Here is a 25,758-nt window from a genome sequence, read left to right as displayed (position 1 = left end):
AGGCAGAAACATTGCTGCTTTAGAATTTATATGTTATGTGATAAACTGAGTATTTTAAAACATATTTTAGGGCATTGTTTTGCATTTTTTACCCCTTACAACTCATAAGAGCATTTTTTGTTTTATTCGGTCATTTTTTTAGGTATTTTCATTTAATTTTAACTATAAATCCCCATTGTTAATGTAAAATATTATTTATTTCCTTTGATATTTTCTCTACGTATTTTTTTTTCAATTAATACCCTTTATTTTATATCTTATTTTAATCGTTTTTCTACATAAATATTGTCATTTTAACGTAGTACACCCCCCCCACATAATGGATCAGTCCAACCACCCCTTCAATATAGACTCCTCTATACCTGCTAGTTCCGGATAAGAGTGACCTTCTGGTGGACTACATGCAACTACATCAGGTAAAATAATTAATTAAAGTGTACTACTTAGAAAAATGATGTAAAATTAAATAAACTTGAATGTTGGTACTAGAATTTAATTTAACTACTAGTTTAAATATTAATATTCATACTAAGCCAATTATGTAAGATCAATTTTTAGGGCATTGTAAGGGCGTTTTTGACATATTTTTAGTTCATAAATGCATTGTTTGTAGGACTTTTTTCATGATTTATAGGTCATCAAAATCCTAGCCCTAATAATAATATTTGATGAATGATGATGATAATAATAATAATAATAATAATTATTATTATTATTATTATTATTATTATTATTATTATTACTATTATAATTAATAGTAACAATAATATACATATGGAGTTTATCTTCTCAAAAGAATATGGACAAATTTATTGGGGATCATCAGTGCGGTTTTAGGCGTAATAGATCGACTATTGATCAGATTTTTTCTATTCGACAGGTATTGGAGAAAAAATGGGAGTATAAGGGCACAGTACATCAGTTATTCATAGATTTCAAAAAGAGAGAAGTTTCATATAACATTCTTATTGAATTTGGTATTCCCAAGAAACTAGTTCGATTAATTAAAATGTGTCTCAGTGAAACTTACAGCAGAGTCCATATAGGCCAGCTTCTATCTGATGCTTTTCCAATTCACTGCGGGCTAAAGCAGTGAGATGCACTATCACCTTTACTTTTTAACTTCGCTCTAGAGTATGCCATTAGGAAAGTTCAGGATAACACAGAGGGTTTGAAATTGAACGGACTACATCAGCTTCTTGTCTATGTGGATGACATGAATATGTTAAGAGAAAATCCACAAACAATTAGGGAAAACACGGAAATTTTACTTGAAGCAAAGTAAAGCGGTAGGTTTGGAAGTAAATCCCGAAAATCTCGTGACCAGAATATTGTAAGAAATGGAAATATAAAAAATTGGAGATTTATATTTCGAAGAGGTGGAAAAATTCAAATATCTTGGAGCAACAGTAACAAATATAAATGACACTCGGGAGGAAATTAAACGCAGAAAAATACGGGAAGTGCCTGTTATTATTCGGTTGAGAAGCTCTTATCATCCAGTCTGCTGTCCAAAAATCTGAAAGTTAGAATTTATAAAACAGTTACATTACCGGTTGCTCTTTATGGTTGTGAAACTTGGACTCTCACTTTGAGAGAGGAACATAGGTTAAGGGTGTTTGAGAATAAAGTGCTTAGGAAAATATTTGGGGCTAAGAGGGATGAAGTTACAGGAGAATGGAGAAAGTTACACAACACAGAACTGCACGTATTGTATTCCTCACCTGACATAATTAGGAACATTAAATCCAGACGTTTGAGATGGGCAGGGCATGTAGCACGTATGGGCGAATCCAGAAATGCATATAGAGTGTTAGTTCGGAGGCCGGAGGAAAAAAGACCTTTGTGGAGACCGAGACGTAGGTGGGAAGATAATATTAAAATGGATTTGAGGGAGGTGGGATATGATGATAGAGAATGGATTAATCTTGCTCAGGATAGGGACCAATGGCGGGCTTATGTGAGGGCGGCAATGAACCTTCGGGTTCCTTAAAAGCCAGTAAGCAAGTATTATTATTTCTCCCGGATAGTCCGTAAGCGGTTTTGTGTAGGCCTATCAGTTTTTGCAAACATTTCCATGCTTACTCACTATTCACCAGTAGGGTTATTCCACAAGAGTGTGGGAGCAGTTTGTTAAATATATTATACAATGTGAAGATGGCGCACTGTACAAGTTCATACATACCTACAGAGTCAACTTAGCATGAATCAATTTCATTCCGCACGCCCGAGAGTTTTGCGAAATGTACGCAACATGGAGAGTCATTCACGAAGCTCGCTTCCTCTTCAAGCTAGCCCATTATGTCACACCATGTTTCAAAAGTTGTTTTCCTTGTTTTCTTGTATTTTAGGAAGTTAAAGCGAGATGTCAGAACGGCCAGAAAAAACAATGTGTTTGAAGAATGCCGGATATTCGATTATTCATTAAATCCTGAAAACTTGATGATATGAGCACGCTCAGGCCGATGCATATATTTCTATAATATATAGCTGCGAATCTTGTATGAAATCCTGCAAGGAGGAAAACGTTGAGCTTAGGGGGTAGTATCGGACATCGGGTAATATCGGACAGTGAGTTTCTTTCATCTAATACCAGATGATAGTACCTGAATGACATGGTTACGTTTCTATGATGTCGCATACAGTTACGTAAACACGTCATTCAGGTACTACTATCTGTGGTAGATGAAAGAAACGCACTGTCCGATATTACCCGATGTCCGATAGGCCTACTACCCAACTCTCTTCTAAGTATATTAGATTTGAATCATTTGCGTCATTTGTCCACTTCGGAAGTAGAGGTCATTAATATTGAGTGGTCTGCTAGGTAACACTATTGTTGGGATTTACCCCAGGCACATTTTGAGTTTTTTTGCCTTACACTACGAGTGGCGACGTGATTTAGACCAGTGGTATTCAATTTATGGTACGCGTACCCCAAGAGAACGCGGAGTTGTCTCAAGGACTACGCATCCTACTGATTACGTATGTAAAAATGCTGACATATTTATTTTATTATACTTGTTGATAATTATTGCAGGTCGCATATTTTCTTTCACAATATCAATTCTAGTTTTTCCTTGCTTCAGTAACTAAAGCAACTTCACCATGAAGAGAAAAAGGCGTTATAAATATGTGACTGGTTCTCAGTCAATAAATTGGTATTAAATTGTAACAAAACTAACGTAATTCAATTTAAATCCTGTGCAAATTCAACCTCGCAAATTTCAAGCGCAATAATTAACAATAGGTCCCTATTAGAAACAACAACAACAACATTTCTTGGCTTAAAAATCGATAATGTGTTAAATTGGAAAAGTAATATTAAAGAAATTACCCCCAAACTAAATTCAGCTTGTTTTGCTACTAGATCTATGCAAAAGATAGTAAATATCAATACCTTGAAAACAATATACTTTGCATACTTCCAATTATTGGTAATGAGTTTTGGAATAATATTCTGGGGAAATTCCACAGATAGTAACAGTATATTCCTATTACAAAAAGAGTAATTGGAATAATAGTAGGTGTCAAATCTAGGAAATCGTGTAGGACTATTTTAAAAAAACTACAAATAATGTCCATGGATTGTCAGTATATTTTTTTTCATTAATCATCGTTCTCGTATGTAGGCTAATCGTGAAAACTTTGTAACTAATTCAACAGTTCATAGAATAAATACATGTCAAAAAATGACTTTCATACTCCATCGGCAAGTCTATCGTGCTATCAAAAAGGAGTGCGTTATATGGCAGTAAACATTTTTAATAGCCTCCCTATCGATATAAAAAATGAAACTCAAAACATGAGATTATTTAGGACCAAATTAAAGAAGTACCTAATTTCTCACGCCTTCTAATCTGTAGGCGAATTCATAACATTCAATAACGCTTCATGAAATTGATACTAAAACTTTGTGTTGTACTATTAGATTATATTGTAAACCTCGTCTGTATATATTTCATCTAGACTGTGACTATAAATTAAGACTTTATAATAGTATTAAGTTTTTTGACTTGTTTCTTACTCTAGCTGTGAAGCAATGTATGAATACCATGGAATGTTAATAAATACAATACAATACACCGCTGTGGTCTCGTGGTAGCGTCTTCACTCCCGAACCTAGCGGGCCGGGATTCGATTCCCTGCTTAGGACAGTTTGCCAGGGTGAGGTTTTTTCAGGGTTTTTCTCTCACTCCTATGGATGAATATCAGGTACCGGTACAGTACTTGGAACTCCATTCATTCTCGCCACTTCCTTTCCTTCCTTATCATCATTTCATATTCATCCTACCTAGTTTTCAAATCGCGCCTGCGGCGGCCCTCCGAAGCTGCTGACTCTCTCGGCCGGCCTCCATGGATATGTCACGAAGTGATAGTTGGTGGCCAACAGCGGAACCCACTCCCCTCCCGCCGGGAGAGGGGGATTACAACCTACGGCGTAGGAACACTTCAAATGTAGCATCAATTTTTACAAAAGTTTTCATGACCCTTAATTTTGCAGGCCTATGTTATAATGCAGAAAATTTCTTCATGAACTCTATTCATCAAGAAAGAAGATAGTACTTAAAGTTACTGTACAAGTTAACATAAATTGTAATTATTCCTGTTAATATACAGATTCGCAGAATGTGCAAGAATGCTCTCTTTATCTGTATTCAGCTGAACTAGTTGGTCGTATGTAATGAGTGTAAGCAGAGCCGAAGGATGTACGAATTGAAGAGTACATCAATTGTTTCTTACCTCGTAAGAATATTTTGAACTCTTCCAAAGTTATGAAGAAAATGTTCTTTGAAATCTAGATTTCTTTGAAATACTCCAAAACGATATTGATATTATCTTAGGGAAGTACTAAGTTTTTCTAATAAACAAGAGAGATTAAATCCTGCATGTTAAATAAATTATCTTAACTTGTGATTGGGAATTTCTTAAAGAGTGAGCATTCATCTACGCTTTGATAACAGGTGACTAAGTACACTGCAATCTCGCCATTATTCTTCTGATAGTAAACAAAATTGTTTAACTGTTACATTCAGAAGAATTATTTTTTTAAGAAGAATTATGGTGAATGACTTAAAGTTTTGGCTCTATCCAATTTGTTTAAGCAGTAGGATCTCATTTTAACAAAAAGCAATTAAGAATTTGCGAAGCGATAGAAAATCTACTAACATATACTATACGTTTGACTACACGCCCCCCCCCCGTCCACACCTGTGGAGTAACGGTTAGCACGTCTGGCCGCGAAACCATGTGGCCCGGGTTCGATTCCCGGTCGGGGCAAGTTACCTGGTTGAGGTTTTTTCTGCGGTTTTCCCTCAACCCATTACGAGCAAATGCTGGGTAACTATCGGTGCTGGACCCCGGACTCATTTCACAAGCATTATCACCTTCATCTCATTCAGACACTAAATAACCTAAGCTGTTGATAAAGCGTCATAAAATAACCTACTAAAAGAACTACACGTCCCTTCCTGGTTGGGACAAGTAAAGGCTGGTTCACAATGAACCGGGAACGGAAACGACAACGAGGACGGAAATAATGTTAAAATAAATGTATCTAAATGTATGTGAATGCTCACATTTAAATACATTTATTTTAACAATATTTCCGTTCTCGTTCTCGTCGTTTCTGTTCCCTGTTTATTGTGAACCAGCCTTTACGTGGTTGAGGTTTTTCCGGAGTTTTCCTTCAACTCATTAAGAGCACATACTGGGTAACTTTCAGCGCTGGACCCTGGACTCATTTTGCTCCAATTATCACCTTCATCTCACTCAGACGCTAGATAACCATAGCAGTTGATAAAGCGTCGTAAAATAACCAACTAAAAAAACTATGCGTCCCTGACGCTAAAAAATTCGACATATTTGACGTTCGACCACGACGGAAGTAATATGTGGTTTATAAATGCGTGGAATCGCCAGTGCTGCACACATGACATGATTTTAAATTGCTTTATTATGTAATGGAAACCCAGTATATATTGAATCCTTAATAACACATTTCCCTCCAACAAACACAGTGTCCTTTAGAAACATTTGAATTTCGTTCTGCGCAATGCTGTTACGGTATAGCCTACCAGATCTAAAATGTTTGATGCTTTGTATCTCAAATTCAACATTTTATACTTAAGTTCTTGTTTCAAAGAACGCCTCAATTGTTAAAGGCATCTTTTCCTGGTCTGCTATATGTATGTATGTATGTATGTACGTACGTACGTACATACGTTCGTTAAGCCTGACATAAATGTCTCATGAAAATACGGTACACTTTTACTGTCGAGTTTTCTTTTGTGAGGAAAAAAGTTACTGGAAAATGTATTAAGTAAGGCTGAAACAAGGAAGTTAACAAAATAAAGAACACTATTGCCTTTAAACAGTGTTTATTCATGCCAGTTTTTTATGTCACTCTAAAACATTGCACTTCTTTTTTATTTTCGTTTTCATTTTTTATTTTTCATTTTCGTGTAGGCCCTATTGTATTCCATAGATCTTACATTAGCACTGAAGCTTTAAGATTTGGAAGAACTCAGGAGTTATAGGCCCTACATTTTTTTTTTTTTTTTTGGCGAGGTGAGGCGGTGTCTAACAGTACTGTCATTTCCCATAACTATGGTCCACGATACAACCATTCAAATGTTGTACTCCATAATGTAGTACTTCGTTTATCTATATTTTTGCTGTTCTGTACTTTGAAGTTAAGTCATTGCAGCTATCTACGAACGGCCTATGTTACTTCTACAGTGTTGTTTGAATGGTTGTATCGTGGACCATAGTTGTGTTCCTGGACAATAGTTATGGGAAATGACGGTACCCTTCATACATAGTTCATTCCTGTTTGTTGATTTCAGAATCAAACATTTGCAAACATTTATACAAATCAAAACAGTGATTGCAGTATTAAGTTATGAAGCAAAAACATCGGTTAAAGAAATTATTGACTTTTACATTATATTTATGAATTAAAGTTTGATTAAAATAGGGGACTTTTTCTCGCCCCAGCAAAAATTACGGGGACACTGGACACCTAGGCCAGAAAGGGAACTGTCCCGTTTTTTTTTCGAGACGTATGATAAGCTTAATGTACGTACGTATGTATGTATGTATGGATGTATGTATGTACATGTAATACAATACATACGTATCCACGTACAACCGTGCCTTGAATAGATGATGATGATGATGATGATGATGATGATGATGATGATGATGATACAGATAAACATTCAATGGCTTCCAAGACGTTAAGTCCATTGAAACCATGTCCATATGACTTATGTCCTCTAATATTTTTGTCCACTTTCATTTATGTCCACATTTTATGTGCGTCCATTTTTTTGGGTCCATGACTGTTATGTCCATTTTTATTAAGTCCACTTTCATTTATGTCCACTTTTATTTAGGTCAATTCCTTTTGTATCACTGGAAGATATTCAGGCTGTTTTTGATAGCCTTATAGATAATATTGAGCCATATATATTGGATTTAGCATTGTACATGGAAAGAACTTACATCCGAGGAACATCTATCTGTTCGAGGAAGAAGAAGAGTAATGCCACCTAGATTCGGACCTGAAATGTGGAACACTTATAATCAGGTTCTGGCAGGACAACATCGAACAACTAACACAGTCGAGAGCTGGCACAACCGCTTTCAGAAATACATCGTCACACATCACGCGTCAGTCTGGAAATTCATGGAATTTATCAAGAAAAACCAAAGGAATAATGCAATTATAATAATCCAATTGCTCGGCAGGCATTTGAATGTGCGACACCCTATTGAAAGATCGTATCTACAAAATTTAAGTCGAGTTGAAGAGATTGTTCGGAATTACAACCACTATAATGAAGAAGGACACATCAGAACTTACCTCAAAGCTATTAGTTATCATCTGAAGCTGTATGAAAATGAGCAGGCAGAAGAGATTAAGTAGGGAATTGAAGTAAATTTATAGATGGACATAATGTATTGTACAATAATGTAATGGACGTAAAAATGTGGACATAAAATTTGTGCAATTGGACTAAAATAAAGTGGACATATACTTCTTAGGACATTATGAGTAGCTTAATATCAAAGGCGGACATCTGACCTTCAGATTAAATTTAGATAATGTGGTTTCTTATACATTTTTCATGCTTTTTTCAGTTATGGTGAAACTATATACAAACTCTAACACAACATTTATAAAAATAGATTGTTTTATCCTCGACCATGCCGAAATGTTGTAATTATACACCTAGTAGCAGTCCTTTAATGCATGTCATTAAAGTACACCTACTCATTAAAGTTCAGGTGTTTTCAGCCAATGACAACTCAGCTTACAGGTGTTCAGCCAATAACGAGTCAGCTTTGTACCGTTATAAAACCGCAAGTATCGATTATTCTCGGATATGCAATCGAAAGAGAATTAGCGAAAAGTCACGGAGGCTGGAAATCCAATACTGTCGCAGAAGGTTATGTTCTGTTACTATAATAATTAGCGTTAATTGTAAATAATATTCAAATAAATTCAATTTGTCATCTCGTTTTTCTATGTCGAATTCAATAATCAAAGTTATACCAAGTTTAACGGATTACACAAGGTCAATGACATTATTGTTCCTCGGAAAAAATCAATACTTTCGCGTCTGCGCACATCTCACAATTCACGACCTAGAACAAGGTCACTTCCGATCTTGTCAGATACAAATAAAATGTATACATCTGAATACTGTAATTTTAAATTAGAAATATGGTCGAGCATAAAAAGTCGTATGAAACTCGCCTATAATGGTAATTAAGAAGCTCGTATGAAAATTATGAAACTCGCTTGCGCTCGTTTCATAAACATCCATACTCGCTTCTTAATTACTATAATTATAGGCTCGTTGCATAATGTACTATTAAAATACTACAAAGAACACTGTGAAACAAAAAAGTGCCTCTAGATCAAAACTATGGAGACGACAGATGTCCGTCTTTGATATTAAATTACTCATATATTTATTGACATAGCCTAATAAACTTTATGTAATGGACATAGTAAAATGGATATTAAAATTGTGGACATTATAAAAAGGACCTAACGTCTGTGTTTCATTCAATGAAGTGAAGTTATGCAAGACAATATCGTAATATCACGAACCATGCCGTGTTAGATATACTGCAACATGTAATGCAAATTGATAATATTAAAATGTTCTCGAAATCTTTCGCCGAATTGAAGTAATGCGTATTCTACAACAGCGCATCACAAAGCCAGCGAACTCGAGGCAGCGCTTGCTTAGTGACGATGTCGTCGTGAGGAAACTGCTACTCCGAGCAGCTTGTGATTTTCCCCCAGATTGTGCCATTAGGGAAGTCCGCAAGAGTCACAAATAATTCTGATTGTTTTTGTGATTAAGGAATTTATTTTCCTAGAATGTATTGCAACCATATTATGAAGTCCAGGAACTTATGTTTAAACTATCCGTACCCGTGCGCTCCGCTGCACCTGTTAGAAATAAATATAAAGTAATTACATAATTAAAATAGGATATTTGAGCCAGGGAACAACTTTTACAACAGCGCAAGATAATCTGCTTCGCTCATTACCCATTTTTTTTGCATTGCATTTATTGCATATATGTATTTTAACACGATTCAATTGAGCATAGTTAAAATTTGAATTATAAAATAATGGATTGCTAAGCTAACGTACTATTACTGCATACTAAATCAATACACTCTCGTTGTTCGTTAATTCTCTGAGATTAAAATGAGTGTACATAAATATTATTTTAAGAAATACAGAAAACGAATGTACAAAATAGCCTATCAAATTTTCTGTGCATAAGAAGCTATTTTAATCTTACCTGTCCTCGATTTGCTCAGACGTTACTGTAATAACATTATAGCATTAAGTCCATCTAGAGAAACTACACTTTCCAATGGTGAAATAATAATTAATTATACAAATCGGTTAATTTAGCTTCTGATATTACTTCATACAAGCACAGAAACATTCTCTGTAGGCTATGTTGAATAGCTTTCGATTGTTGATGTCCAAGGCCCCTGTTTCGATTGTTGTTGTCCAAGGCCCCTTATAGACGAAGTCATAATTCATTGCACCATCTTAGATGGCGTTATTTTAATTTTAAAACTAATTTATCTAATTAAATATCAGTCCTGTCAAAATTTTGTAAAGAATAAAACTTATCAGAAATCATTTTTGAAGAAACTTTTGTCATGTAACATTTTTCACAAAAGTCAATAATAAGCGAGATATTTCGATTTATTTAATTCAGGCCCCCTTATAGCCCCCCTTTTAAATAAAGTATTTTGAATGCCATATAGCCTAAAATCTAAGTTACAACGAACTTAATTTATATTCCAATTTTCATATCAATCGGTTCAGCCATTATCGCGTGAAAAAGTAACAAACATACAGACAGACATACAAACAAAAATTTCAAAAATGCGATTTTCGGTTTCAGGGTGGTTAATTATATATGTTAGGACCAATTATTTTTGGAAAATCGAAAATTACCAGAAAAATTTCGGCTACAGATTTATTATTAGTATAGATGATAAATAGTTTGTAGAAGTAATAATAATAATAATAATAATAATAATAATAATAATAATAATAATAATAATAATAATAATATTCAGCCAGCATCAACATCATTATTAACACAACTACTGCATTACATCCTATCTGACGACTATAACCAAGAAGACAGCTCCTCCTAAAGAAATGAGCAGTTCTTGCTTCGCATCTGGGAGTTCCCCAGATCGACAGTACCTTAGGCAATGCGGCGACCGCTTCCTTCCTCATCTTTGCTATCTTGCTTTGAAACAACAATAATTCTCTTATCCCACATTATATAATTTACGCATGAGCAAAATAACAAATATTGGAAGAATTCAGACGAAGAAATATGATTATGAAAAATTTTATGACCGTTGATATAAGCATTTTTAAACTAAATTCTAGATACACTAACAAGGGAAGGGTTTTGGCTCAAACAGGAATTTTTGGTTAAAAATTTGTACAGAGGCTTGCCTTACAATGATGATGAAGACCGTAAAAGCATTCATTTGTGTAACTTTCCGTTTGGTTGGTATTGGCCAATACACTTCTTTAAAAATGTACATGAGGATTCTCTATAAAATGCATGAAACAGCATGGAGCAGAGCAATAATCACAACACGCAGAAGCAACACCTGAACAATCTTCTGAACCACACTCCATGCTGAAAAATCAAATGCCACCTGAATTACATTTTTGAAGTCCGAGACTTGTTCAGGATTCACATAGCCAGCTGACTGCCAGGAATACTGAAGCATAGGGCGGAATACTGGAGCAGACAACTGGTTATGAATAACAGAGTGCATTTTCATTATAAACACTCGATTTCCCAATTTAAGTTCTAGATTCCCAGCAAGAGTCCTTATATAATCTGTTATCCTCCGAGTATATATTTTGTATTGTCTAAGGAAATAGATATTCAGAGTCTGGATATATTTAGTCCTTTTTAGGTGGAATGATGATACATTCTAAGTCCTAGCCTTGGAATGATTCATTTATTAAGGTTGTGTTCTTGTGCGCATTAAATGAATCACACAACAGTGTACACTTTTGATTAGGTGCAATATTTTCAGACAGAACGTTGGAGAAAAATATTCTTAAATGGGCTTTAGACATTTTACCACTCGCACTAGCTTCTAGGCTAGGCACCTTATCCGTTAGGGTAAAGTGTCCCATCCCCTTAACTTGTGCAGTGCTCTCCCCACCCCTCAACTTGTACAGTGCTCTAACAGACAAACCACACATTACACAAACGAATGCTTTTGGGAGCTTTACAGAGATGTAAGGATGGGTCTGTATACAAATTTTGGATACGAAATTCCTGTTCGAACCGAAACCCTTACCTTGTAAGAGTAGACGTTTTAAGAGCAAATTATTGATAATAACTGATACAAATATGTAGTCATGTTTGGTACTGGTTTCCTAGTTAACATCTAAACTTAAGGAAAAAGATCCCACTACAATAGAACTTGGCTGAAATAAGGAAATGTCTAGAATACTTTAAAAAGCTTGGCAAAATAGGCCTACACCCTGATGAGCGAACCGAGAATGGAAGGGATATGTGTCGATTTGGAGTAAATCGCCATTTTGTGATTTTCATTAAATCACCTACTGTATTCTTTCTTTCTTTCTTTCTCTCAGTTTAACCTCTCCCTTCTAAGTACATTTACACGACCCACGCCACCCGGGCCTTACAGGGTCGCGACCTGTCGGGAGAGGTATTAAGCTATGGATCACATACATACTTTTTTGACCACACAAGGACATGGAGGGCCTCCCCGGATGAGGGATCAGCTCAATGCCAGGGCCACCTCCGATACAACACAAACATTTAAGACATTACACATCATTCACTCACACATATGAAAGGATTAAGGAAAGGATCGCCGTTCATGGCCGGACTTTCAAGAGGTGCAATCCCGGCATTTGCCTGGAAATAACTGAGGAAACCATGGAAAACCTCAGTTAGGATTGCGGGCCCCTGGGATCGAACCCCGGACCTCCCGAATGCGAGGCCAGCCCTCTACCACGCCGCTAGCTACTATATTCATTAGACTTAATATTATTAGATATTTCATATATGCTCATCTTGTAGACAATTATATCTTTGTCCCCTTTGCTGTGGAGACCTTCGGTCCTTGGAGTCATGACGCTAAAGTTTTGGTATCTCAAATCGGCCAAATTTTGATCTCCATTACTGGTCGTTGCACTACTTATTTGGGTCAACGCTTAAGTATTGTTATTCAACGCGGAAATGCAATGAGCACTTTAGGTACTCTTCCCGAGTCCAGCCCTTTGGATGAACTCTTTCTCCTGTAAAATTTATTAAGTATTCCTTATGCAAATATTTATATTTAGTTTTATATACCCATGTGTAATACAATGTATATTAGTTTATATAACTCCATAATGTACACTGTAAATCTTATGTCATAAAGCACATTCATGCAATTTTTGTATTAACTTTTTCTAAGGAAGACAGAAATAAACCCGGTGAAAACCTGATTATCAGTCTGAGTCTCCAAGGATGTAATTTGGATTGGTTTAATATATCATCACAGTCTAGTATATACAGTCACGAAGCTTAATACGTAGTAAATATGCATCCATAGATAGTTGCTAACCACTAGGATCTCTAATATCGCCTCATTACAGACAATGCGAAATAGTACCGGCATAGTCTATTGTTCCTAGCACCCTCACAACACAAGCTTCGTGACTGTATATAGGCTACTAGACTGTGATATCATAGTCTATAATTGAGAAGTTTTGGAATAATGACAAGAAAATCGGGATTACTAAGGGGAAATCTGCTGATGCGGATTTTACAAGCCGAAAATTTCACCACTAGCCATTCAGATAATTGTTGTCTGTGACGTGATGACAAACCGACCACGTTCTCTCCTCCAACATTATTCGAAGACCTTGTTTCTTTTCTAGGAAATAAATATTTCAGCATTAAACTTTTAACCGGTTGAAACATCTTAGATCCAAGCCTTCATGTAATAGGTATTTCCTCTGTCCCGGAAACGAAAGATGACTATTTCCTCCACTCATTCTTTCTTCAAGAAATGACGATCAACATTAAGTGAAAATAAAGTTAATGCTAGAAAAAAATCTGATTAACTTTAATCTTGTAACAAGTGTAAAATTGGCAAACTAGTCCTATAAATAGATGGAACTTTGAGATATCTTCTGCAATTTGATCATAAATCTACACATCCATATTATTATCCAGATAGAATGACATCAGGTCTTAACCTTTTGCTTAGCGTCTCTCAAGATTATTCCGGTTTAGTTAACTTTCGTTTGAATACGATGTAATTATTATTATTATTATTATTATTATTATTATTATTATTATTATTATTATTATTATTATTATTATTATTATTTTGTGGCTGAATGATATTGCTAGTGGCAGCGAGTCGTGGTAAATCACAATAATTATTAATTAGCTATTCATTTTAAACTATATAAAGGGTGCGGCAAAACATCCTCCCTAATTTAAAGTTTCAATAAAGGACAGATGGATCAAAATAAGGAAACTGTAATATTAATATGAACTCTATAAATAAACAGTGGGAAATTTAGGTTGACATGCGTTGCCATAGCGATATCAAAGACATGCGCAAAACAAAAAGAATTGAATAAGACATTGAATACACGGAATTGACATTCAATTAGTGCAAATTGTAATCTGTAACGAATTCCAACTATGCCGTGGACGGATGAAGAACGTGCTCACGCTGTGGTATCGTTTCTGGTAAGTGGTAATTCCGTTGTCGTTGCTCAGATGTTTCCCGGATGCTTAATTTCTTCACGTGGCGACGTCCCCTGGCCAGCACGATCACCAGACCTTACACCATGCGATTTTTTTCTATGGGGGCATCTTAAGGCTGAGGTGTTCAAACATCGGCCGAGGACTTTGCCAGACCTAAGAAATGCAATACAGGAAGAGATTGGTCTTATTCCTCAAGAAATTCTAGTTAGAGTGATGCAGAATTTCCGAAGTCGCATTCAGCAATGCATTGATAGTGAAGGACACCACTTGAGAGACACGTTATTCAGAAAATGAAAAATTTCCACTGTTAAGATACCATTCATATTAATAAAGTTTCCTTATTTTGATCCATCTGTTTTCTATTTAAACTTTAAATTAGGGAGGATGTTTTCCCGCACTCTGTAGATGCCATTCAGAAACGAAAAATGAATTTGATGTGATATTTGATACTGTAGTTATTGGTGAACTAACTTTACAATTCTTAGTTATGGTGGACCTTTACATTTCTGCTTTTCGATCCACCATCACTTTAATGTCTATCCACATATCATCCCCGTTGATTGACTATTATTATTATTATTATTATTATTATTATTATTATTATTATTATTATTATTATTATTATTTTATCTCTTCGCCAACATCTGGTCTAAATCTTATAATCTGTTTTGTAATAACATTTTCATATATTACATATTTCTCGTTTAATTCATATCCTACCGTTCTAAATGCACTGTTATCTATCCTTTATTATCTATCCTCTTCTATTCTCTTTATCCTAACTAGACTGTCTCCCTTGCTTTATCATCTTTCCTATTACATATTGCATGTTCCTTTCATTAATTATTTGCCTTATTATTATAATTTTTTCTCTCTATTCTCAAATTCATCCCTACTCTTATTCTTTCTTAGCCAATTTCCCTAAATTTTTTGTTTATATGATGATTTTTTCTGTTTTACAATATTTACATCCTTTAGGCTTATTATTCCCTTACTATTCTCTTCTATATTTATTTACATATTTATCACTTTATTTTCGTTTCCATTTCTAATTCCCTCCTTTATTTCTTTCCGTATGACAAAGAGCATTTTAGAAAGGAAATAACGTGGGAATCGTAGTATTCGGAGAAAACGTCTCAGAGTTGCCATCATAATTCTGCTTGCGTAACCTCAGTTGTCTTCAAGGAATGTTGCATAAAGAATAACAGTTGTCATTACATAATGCCGGTAGATTGTCAAATTCCACTTCGTTTTTTCTTAGTACGCTGGGATGCAGAAGAAATGCCGATACGAAATTAGGCTATATCGTTTTCCGAGAACTTTACGAATAACAAATACGGCGAGGTGGAAAACTATTTTTCTGAGATTAATTTTTTTAAATCATGTAAATACGATTTTTATAACATGTTCGTGTTATTATTTAATATTAATTGATTTTAAATTATTCATATACTTTTATGGTCTTACTAATAAAAACTCTATATTATACAGACGTTTAACTGTCTTATACTTATACAATGAGTAGCTCGTTTATAAGTCGTGTGTAAATTCCTTACTAATAATCACTACATACGTCGTGGATAACAGTACAACTGTTACACAGCTACGTCATAGTTTCGTCATTACTTCGTTACGAAAGATAATAGAATATCTGAGGTTCTCTATTGCATCCGGTAGAGCGCTCTAGTGTGGCATGTTAAGTATCGATAGTACAACTGGCTCTAATCGATTACCATACTATATTTTGGTCAAAGAGTACAAGCTATACAGTAATATTATTCTAATTATTCTGTGCTTTTTGGTTTGTTCTTCTTTGGTTACTAGGCAACTATCATCATAAAATGACAGTCGATACGAACAGCTGTTAGAGGGGCGACCATGTTTTCTCTATATACAACGCTTAAACAAGGGGTTTCGTGTATATAACTACTGCAAAGCAATTCCCATTGTATAGTTACAGGCTGTTTATACGTCCATCGCTTATGCATGGTTTATTAGTAAAGTTTTCTGTTTCAACTCTGCATAAGTCTAGTATAAAAACTATACACGGTTTATTAGTAGGACTGTTATTTTACAACATTGATAAGAATACTACACGCAAATAGTGAAACTGCAGTTTATATGATATTCCACAGCCTTCTTTATTATCCATGGATGCTGTCATTGTTACAATCGATATATGTATACGTACGTTTCATATTGTATTAACAAAAAATGTATCAATTTTATTATAAATAGAGGTACAGAACTGAAAATTGAATGCAGTGCCTTCTGTGTTTTCTATTCCCATTGCATCCTAAGCGAAGTCCTCGTAACACGATAATATTTCAAATCGATAGCGACTTCGACTCGGCCTTTTTTTTTCAGCCCAGTGTACCACAATTGGACGGAGTTACACAATAAGAGACCAAGCGCCAAAAACCTGTTTCGAGATTTGGCCATTGAAATAAATCTGTTTTTTTTTTATAAAACATTTTATGCAAGATGTATTATAATTATAACATTCATACTATTACAAAAAAAATAGCACAACTAATAACAAAAAAGGTTAACCTATTTTTAAAAAGAGATCAGCAAAATAAATAAATGAATTTGATGCACTAAACGAATTTTTGCTTATAAATAGCAGCAAGATTCAGATATCGCATTCTTGATTTTTTCCAAGTTTAATTAGCCTGCCATCAACAGATTTGTGCAAATATATACTTTTTTTTTTTCAAATTGTCGGTTGGTCTGTTATTGCGTAACTCCGTCCAATTAATGGATGTCTCTGTCTCTGTTTGGCGGCCTTTGGTCGTTGCTGTAAATATTACACTTCATTTCTGGAGCACTCGGAATTTTGGTACGACTGGGGATCTGCTTTAGCTGTGATTTCATCGGCAAAATCGCCCTTTTGTGTCTTGTTGTTTGACTTTATCTACATAGGATTTTCCACTCTCCTTCAAGGGTTTACGTCCAATTCATTCCCGGGATTTTTCAATCTTAGGTGGAACTCCCATGGCGTGGGGTTTGTATGACTCCTTTTTCCGCATGACACATCAGAAATAGAAGAAAAACACCTATACGTTACTCGGCGGGATTCGAACTCACGTGGCTACCAAATGCTTCCTTCCATACAAGTCAATGTTTTCCATTAGATATAAGGTTCACTTACGATTACACTCATTCCACATACTATGAGAAAAGAAATTAATGTTAGAATCCATCTGATGATTTTTTTTTACTGGAGCGTCTGAATGATATGAGGGCGATAATGCCGGCGAAATGAGTCCAGAGTCCAGCGCCGAAATTTACCTAGCTTTTGCTCTTACTGGGTTGTATGTATGTATGTGTATGTATTTATTCACACTGCAATGGGTATATACCCGGTGGCAGTGGTAACTAATTACACTCAATAATGACAATAATAAACTTAAAATTAAAAATACAATTAATAATAATACTAATAATTAATACTAACAATAATATGTAATAATAATAATAATAATAATAATAATAATAATAATAATAATAATAATAATAATAAAAATACTGGGAAGCGAGAAGCCTCATGCCTCTGTTTAGTTCTTAGTTTTTAGTTCTTTAAGAATTTTGTTTAGTTCCTTCATTAGATTTAATTTTAAGTTATAAGCCTATTAAGTTAATTGTTTTAATCTTGAGGTTGTGTTTAGGTAAAAGATAAGTTATCTTTATACCTGTCATTCGAATAAATAAATTAATTTTCGTTCCAAGTTATTATTATTATTATTATTATTATTATTATTATTATTATTATTATTATTATTATTATTATTCATATTCATGGAAACATTCCGCTCTTCCGAAATTGTACTCTATATACATTATTATATGCAGATGATCAGGTTCCTTTTGCTATAAATGAAGTCGAGATGCAATACTCAATATATCATTTAAATATAATAGCACAAAATTTCAATATGAAAATTTCCCCAAACAAAACAAAAATTATGGCGTTCCAATGTAAACAGCCAGTTAGGAGTAAAATTTTCATTGGAACCCATACGTTAGAACAGGTAAACTCATTTAAATATTTAGGTTATAATTTGACATATTTACCTGTTACTGATATATCTGAAAATATTCAACATATTTCGGACAGTCCAGTCCTCACTACCATACATAAGGACAGGTCTTGATAGAACTTTATATGCTTTTAACCTGGTATGTTTTTGGGTTTTCATGGTTGTGAAAACCTGGTTGATGGTTCTTAAAATGTTGTATATTGTATAAAATATAAACTTCAAAAGCATGGTAATACTAGAACAAAATTACATGTCAAATAATAATTCACACGTCTTGCGGGTGAACTAATCTATGGTACTACTCAGCGATGTATGCAATGAAGGGAAAAAGGAACTGGTCACTCTACTCCATTATCTCCTGGCTTAGTTGCCTCACTTACAAGGTTCCAACCAGACTTCGGACTGCTAATAAACATAAGTCTACGTAGGCCATATCGTATGGTTTCATTCCCTCCTTGAATTTATATAACAGAAATACAGTTGTTGGCTTTAAATTTATCACATTCTTTTGCGTATTGGTAGTCTTAGTAGGTACCTTTGTAAATCGTACTTTTTTTTATTTGAATTAATATTATGTGGCATACCATTCACGCAGCTACAAATACGTCATTTGTGCATATCTGTAACAGGATATATATCTCCCTGTTGGTTTTTAAAAATTGAATAGGAGTAAATGACCTACGTTTAACGCTATCGATGTTTCTTCCATTGCAAATAACGCAACTTTGTCAATGGAAGTTCACCACTGATGCACATGCTTGTGTTTATTTTCCTCATTTTTGTTTCCCGTTCCTTCCTGCACGCCAGCTCACCTAAGCCCTGTGACAAGAAAATTGCTTTCTGCTTCGAAAAGCAAGTGTTGTACGTGACAAGTAATCGACGAAGTATATGTCATTCACATGACACCGATTTTCTTTCCTTTCTGCATATTGTAATTAAATTGTGAGATTAAGAAACAGGCTGTGGGCAATTAAAAATAGGGTTTTTCGTTTCGTCAGCATAATCTTCCATTCTGCGATTGAATAAGGCAATACGTGAACAGTAAATACATTGTTCTGAATATACTGTTACTATTACTTCACACAAAACGAATTAAAGTGGCTTTGCACTGTATGCATTGTATTAAATTTATTACAAACACAATCTTCAGTATAAACCGTTTTCAGAAGTAGTTGTTACTTCCGCCAAGAGATGGCACGCCCGCAAACGAGTTCAATGTCTGTCTAATAGATAGCACCTGCTGATTAGTTAATACACCACGGAGTTAATACAGCGCAACGGAGTTTCAACAATTTTATTAAAGGCGGAAGCAAAAACTTGGTGATTTGGTATGGAAAATAATTACAATTATACTGGAATTATTCTTAAAAATATATTAAACTAAGCGAAAATTTTCCAAAACCTCTACTGCTGACTCTTTTGCTTTTCCAGAACTGAAGGTTTCTTTACTAGCCCTATTAATGACCATGAACTATGTTGTTCTGCCTTCATCATCATTATTATAATCATCATAAACAGTGCATCTGTCACTTATACTACTATTACTCTTAACCTTATCAAGGATAACCAGAATTGTTTAAGCTACGCGCTTATTTTTGTTACTAGCAATAATTATTAACTTGCTTCATTTCATGTACTATAAATATATGCAGTAGGCTATATCATATAATGTTAGCAAACATGAAGTTTCAAAGTGTACCATGAAAATTGTAATTGACGCAATCTCTTGTGAGTATTTAGTTATTTGGCACGTGCCAGTCTTTAAATTAAGGCGGGAAGGTAATTGAGACATGAGGCGCCAAACTTTTATTTAATTCCAATCGAACGATACGAAAAGAAGTGTCTCAACTTGTGCTCTAGTCCAATATAAAATGTATTTTCCATACTGACGTTATCGTGGACTCATTTGTTGTTATGCGCATAGAGCTATGGAACTATATATCGCCAAGACGCTGTTAACTAAGCTCCGCCCATTGGGGTTTTCCATATCCCCTCTCCCCGCCGTTATTCCGAACGGCAATCCATACGTAGAAATGGGAGAAATATACATGGCGATGCGATAGGCTAAAGGTCGGAGATGTTTCAAGAGTTAGTATCTTGCTTCAGGAATTAAACACGGCAGTCGCACGTTTGTTCGCATATTTGCTGAAGGTGGAACGTTGCTGCTAGAAGTTGATCACTACGCCTGGTGGTATTAGTTGTGAACAGCGGTGAGGTTGTGCACAGTTCGTAGTAGCTTTAAAGCCAGCCAGTCGTTGGTTCTCGCTTTTATCGTAACCTACTTTTACGCGAATGGCTTCATGTGTGTCAAAATAGAAAACTGTGCTCTGCAGACGTTTTCATGAAATCATATACAGGTGCAACCAGTGTACAGTGAAAACAATCTTGACGAGAGTGGTGGCTGTGTTTTGTGTCTGGATGTTTCTCGGTGTTTTGTGTTGGTGACGATGTGGCATAAGCAGCATTCGTCCGCTGGCCCTATTGACAATTCAAAATCGGTTACAGGTTGTGCATCTGGCCATCATCTAATATCGAAGACGAGCCCTCATGGATTACCATCATCCACAGGAATTTCGCATGCAGAAGAACAGAAGAAAGAAAGTGTCAAGGGACAACAAGACTTGTCTATAGCAAGAGATCCCACATCCCCAACTTGCATGAAGGGGAATACGGACGTTCAATCTTATTACGAGTCAGGTCGGACTGATTCTGGGTTCTTATCTGGGGCAAATTTGAGTTCAGAGTGTCAATCTGTTGAGATTACGTCTTCTTCCCAATCTCGAAGACTCGAGGACACAGAAGGGAAGGAGGACGCTAATATATCCATGAAGCTGGACAGTGGTGTGGATGTAGGACTGCACGAGCAGTTTAGTAGCTTGAGTCTCAAACACTCTTCCCTTAATGATCTTAACGTCTCATCATCAAAATCGCATAGCCATGACTATTCCCAAATTTCAAATATAAATATTTTATCATCTCCAACCACCACTTCCCCCCCACACACAACAGAGCAGCCTCGACAACAATCCAATTATGCTACTTGGGAACTCTACTTCGCCCAGGATGAGGATGGTGACACGTAAGTTTCAATCATAATTTGACAAATAGTTTTACCAGTCACAGTGAAATTACAAATGAAAACAGATAAAAATCGCATGGAGAGAAAATTACATGCTCATATTGTACTTTTACCAAACAATAATGAAAGCGCAAGTGTTGTTATTCCCTGGAAAATAAAGTGCAGCATCATTTTCAGGTTCACTTTTGGTGAAACTAGCGCTAAGGTAGTTCGGTCATTTAGACAGTGAAAATGGTTGAATTTGTAAGGGATTTTCTTTTTGTGTGTGTGTGGAGATTTTTATCATATATGAAGGGTACACGGGAATAACGATCAAGGTCCATTTTAGAAAGTTTCGAGAAAAACGAATTTTAAAGTTTAAGCACTCAATACTTTGTTATGTGTGTATTTAATAGAAATTGACGTAGTGGAATGTGAAGAACGATGATTTCTTATTACTAACTAGACCACATGATAGTACTTCCTTTCCACTATAAAATGGCATTATTAACTCATTTCGATTTTTGATGGACCTTGATCGTTTTTCTCGTGTACCCTTCATATGCAGGGTATAATAAAAGCCTAACTAACCAAACCTAACCTGTCGCAGATTCGTATATACAAGGTACATAGCCTACAGTATAAGCGGAATATGAAGGGAACTACCTGAGCGCTAGTTTAGGTAATTTTAGCTAGTTATTTTTAGTTAGCCAGTTTTAATTAACAAAATTGGGATTTTTGAAACCAAATTTATCCATAAAAAGCTTCTCTAGACACATTTTATGAAATAGCACCAGGTCTTACACTGCTATAGGTTTAGCACAATATTGGGGATTTGTTTATATAATTATGACCTTCTAATGAATCATCTTAACCTTTGCAAGATATCAGTGCTTCATTAAGGAACCTTATTACTGTGTAAACAAATCATAGTATTTTCAAGAATACGTATATATAAACAAAAGAAATTACGAGCATATTAAAAATATATTTTATTTCTCTGTTACACCGAAGAAAAAGACAACCGGTAATTTCAGGGAATACAGGATATTTATAAAATTTACACAAATTAAATTGTATGTGAAATTCACGCAGGGGTGATGTTGTTAAGGTAAATTCTTTCTAAACTGTACTAGCCTATATTTCTTAACGAATTGTTGCCATATAAACAAATGTGTTACCGTGCATATTGAGGATTAATTAATATGCTACAGCTTTAATATAAAAAATGAGATAATACCTTATTGGATGATGTCAGATGATAGGATTATTCTGGGTAAAAAGAGAAAAATCAACCATATAATCTAGACACATGGTCCCTAACAGCTGAAGAATATTGCAGCTAGATTACACACAAAAAATTGCTTTAATATAGGACTTTATCTACCTAGTAATTTTGCTCAGTAAAACTCATATTTGCATATGCATGAAATAAACGCACAAGAGTACAAGTATAAGTTAAATATAAAATTAATTTGCAATGCAAGGATATGACTTTTTTTTTATGAGAAGTTGCAGCCAAGGTTGTAGTAGCTCTGGAGGTCAGAGCGTAACTATGCGATTGTTAGTGCTGATTTAATAAAAATGTAATGTTTCATTAAGCAAAACTTATTTCCCATCTCGAAAGTATATTTACTATGAGAACAATGAAAGATTCAAATTGTACAATACTTTCGAGGACAGAGGGAAGAGGCATAGCTACAAGTACAGCTGATACCGACGGTGTTGTCATACGTTTTCTTACAGCTCAGTGTTAATGCAGTTCACAAATGGAAATAGTGCATTTAGATCTTCAATAAACAGATTTCGAAATATAAATAAACACTTAGTTGAAATTTGTTAATGTAATTTGTATGCATATGTTTGATCCGACATTTTTTCAACACATTACCGTTACAATTTTTTAAAATTAGCAATGGAAAAGGTCCAAACAACTCAACCATTGAACAATTCACCGTTGCTCTCCCCCCCCCTTCATTCAGATCAAATTACCGTTACTGGAAGAATAGACCTAGATGCTAGAGTCGGGCAGACTGCCTCATATTATCGCCCGTTCTCGGTTGCGTAATCTCCACAGTCTCGCTTAGTGCGCGCGTACCGAATGTAGCCAAATGACTCATTGATAGAGAACACGAGATTCTCTTGGTCCCGAGATTACCGATACTAGATCACTCCCGACAGTCTCGGAGGTCTAGACGGGACTGTAGTACTGATAAGCAAGCGATATCGCTCGGGCCGCGCTCCTATAGGAAGCATTGGCTTATACATTTCCCGGTTCTTTAAATATATATCATGTCGTAGCTCCTATAATACTTAACCAATCGCGCTGTAATTTTTTGGATTGATAGCTCAAAGTCTAAGGAAAACATAGGAAAAAAATCGAACTGAAAATATTTTTTGGAAAGTGAGAAAAAAAATATTAACTTCGATGGAGATTGATGTGTTCAGAATAGATATTTGCAACTTCACCTTTGTAGGCTGAAAACTTTTTTGTTTTTCACGTTAGATGGGGGGTCAAAGCGAGAGAAATGTTGAGAAAGGATGGAAATTACTTTTAAAAGTGATGGCCACTCAAAATTTTTACCGGTTCTCGAATAACGGCGAGTTAACCTGTTAGCGCAGGACTCATGACTCAAACGTTTGTTCCGTAAAATTTGTACGGAACCCTTCAACGCATGAAAACTCGTTATTGTACGGATAGTATTAATTGGTATTTTAATAAAGGTAGTTGAAAATGAGGCTATATAGTCCAAGATGGTTTACACTTTATAGTAATTAGGCTATCTTTTATAGCAACCAAATAAAATAATTGTTTGTAACACAATGATATGAAACATGAAAATATTAAAAGCTGGTTCACAATAAACCGAGAACGGAAACGGCAACGAGAACTAGAACGGAAATATTTTTAAAATAAATGTATTTAAAGGTAAGCATTCACAATTAACTATTCTGAATGCTCACATTTAAATACTGTACATTTATTTTAATATTATTTCCGTTCTCGTTTCCGTTCCCGGTTTATTGTGAACCAGCCTATACTATAGAAAACTACACTTTCTATTGGTGTGCACGTTATAAATTATTGTTACAGAACAATGATTATTGTATTCTAGCCATGTTACAATATAAAATTATATAGGCCTATATGATTTACAATAATTATCCTATGTTATAGGAACGAGAATAACAAATTAAGAATTAATCAGATTTCTAATTCTTGTACCTAATGATAACTTACAAGACAGTAATAAATAATAACCATCATAATAATCCTGATAATCATAATCTTAATCATCCTAATGATTACGATAATGATGATGATAACAGTAATACTAATAATAATAATAATGATATAATAATAATAATAATAATAATAATAATAATCGCTGTAGAGTAACGGTTGGCACACCTGACTGTGAAACGATCGGCTTCCGGTTCGAATCTTGGTTGGGACAAGTTAAGACTGGTTCACAATAAACCGAGAATGGAAACGACAACGATAACGGAAATATTGTTAAAATAAATACATTTAAATGCGAGCATTCACAATTAACTTTCACGTTCCCGTTTCCGGGCTCCGGCAATCTTCTCGTTAATTGTGAATGTTCACATTTAAATACATTTATTTTAACACTAGTTGTACCCGTGCGTACCGCTGCACTTATTAGAAATAAATATAAAGTAATTACATAATTAAAATAGAACATTGGGTCCAGGGAACATTCGTGTTTGATAGAAGAATAAATCGTTTAATATGTTACTTAATTTAAATTGTATTTAAATAATTAAAATGCTATCATTTTGGTCCAGAGACCACTCATTTGGTGCAAATAAAACTCGTTTAACATTTTTCTAAATTAGTCTTGAATGCATCCTTTAATAAATCACTCCAAATTAATAGAGTTGATTGTGTAAAAATGTAAGAATTCACGATCTCCTATGCACTACTGCCATAGAACGAATAAATTTGTTTTTCTTCCTACTAAAAAATTTAATAGTTTGCACATAGCAGTTACGGAACAACGACGCTATAATCTGAGGCGGCGGTGAAAATGTATTGTATTGTTATTTTAAAACTCTTTTATATCCTTAAATATCAGACCTATCAAAATTTTGCCTGGAATAAAACTTATCGACAATCATTTTTGAAGAATCTTCTGTTATGTAACATTTTTCACAAAAATCAATAATAAGCGAGATATTTCGGTTTATTTAATTCAGGCCCCCTTACAACCGCCCTTTTAAATAAAGTATTTTGAATGCTACATAGCCTAAAATCTAAGTTACAACGAACTTAATTTATATTCCAATTTTC

The 25,758-nt window shown here is 34.8% G+C and overlaps 1 protein-coding gene across 4 annotated transcripts in view; it reads left to right on the top strand.

The window, feature by feature from the left end:
- The window catches only part of cact (NF-kappa-B inhibitor cactus), a 249,974-nt gene that overhangs the window by 177,760 nt on the left and 46,456 nt on the right, over positions 1-25,758 (top strand). For all 4 annotated transcript variants that reach the window (XM_069820253.1, XM_069820252.1, XM_069820254.1 and 1 more), the window contains one exon: positions 20,888-21,461. In XM_069820253.1, the coding sequence (XP_069676354.1) occupies positions 20,888-21,461 (574 nt within the window). The remainder of the gene's footprint in view (positions 1-20,887; positions 21,462-25,758) is intronic.

The sequence above is a fragment of the Periplaneta americana genome, chromosome 3, assembly GCF_040183065.1.
Source record: "Periplaneta americana isolate PAMFEO1 chromosome 3, P.americana_PAMFEO1_priV1, whole genome shotgun sequence".
NCBI classification, from domain to species: Eukaryota; Metazoa; Arthropoda; class Insecta; order Blattodea; family Blattidae; genus Periplaneta; species Periplaneta americana.
The sequence above is the reverse complement of the archived record's forward strand: the minus strand, read 5'-3'. Positions and strand labels throughout refer to the sequence as shown.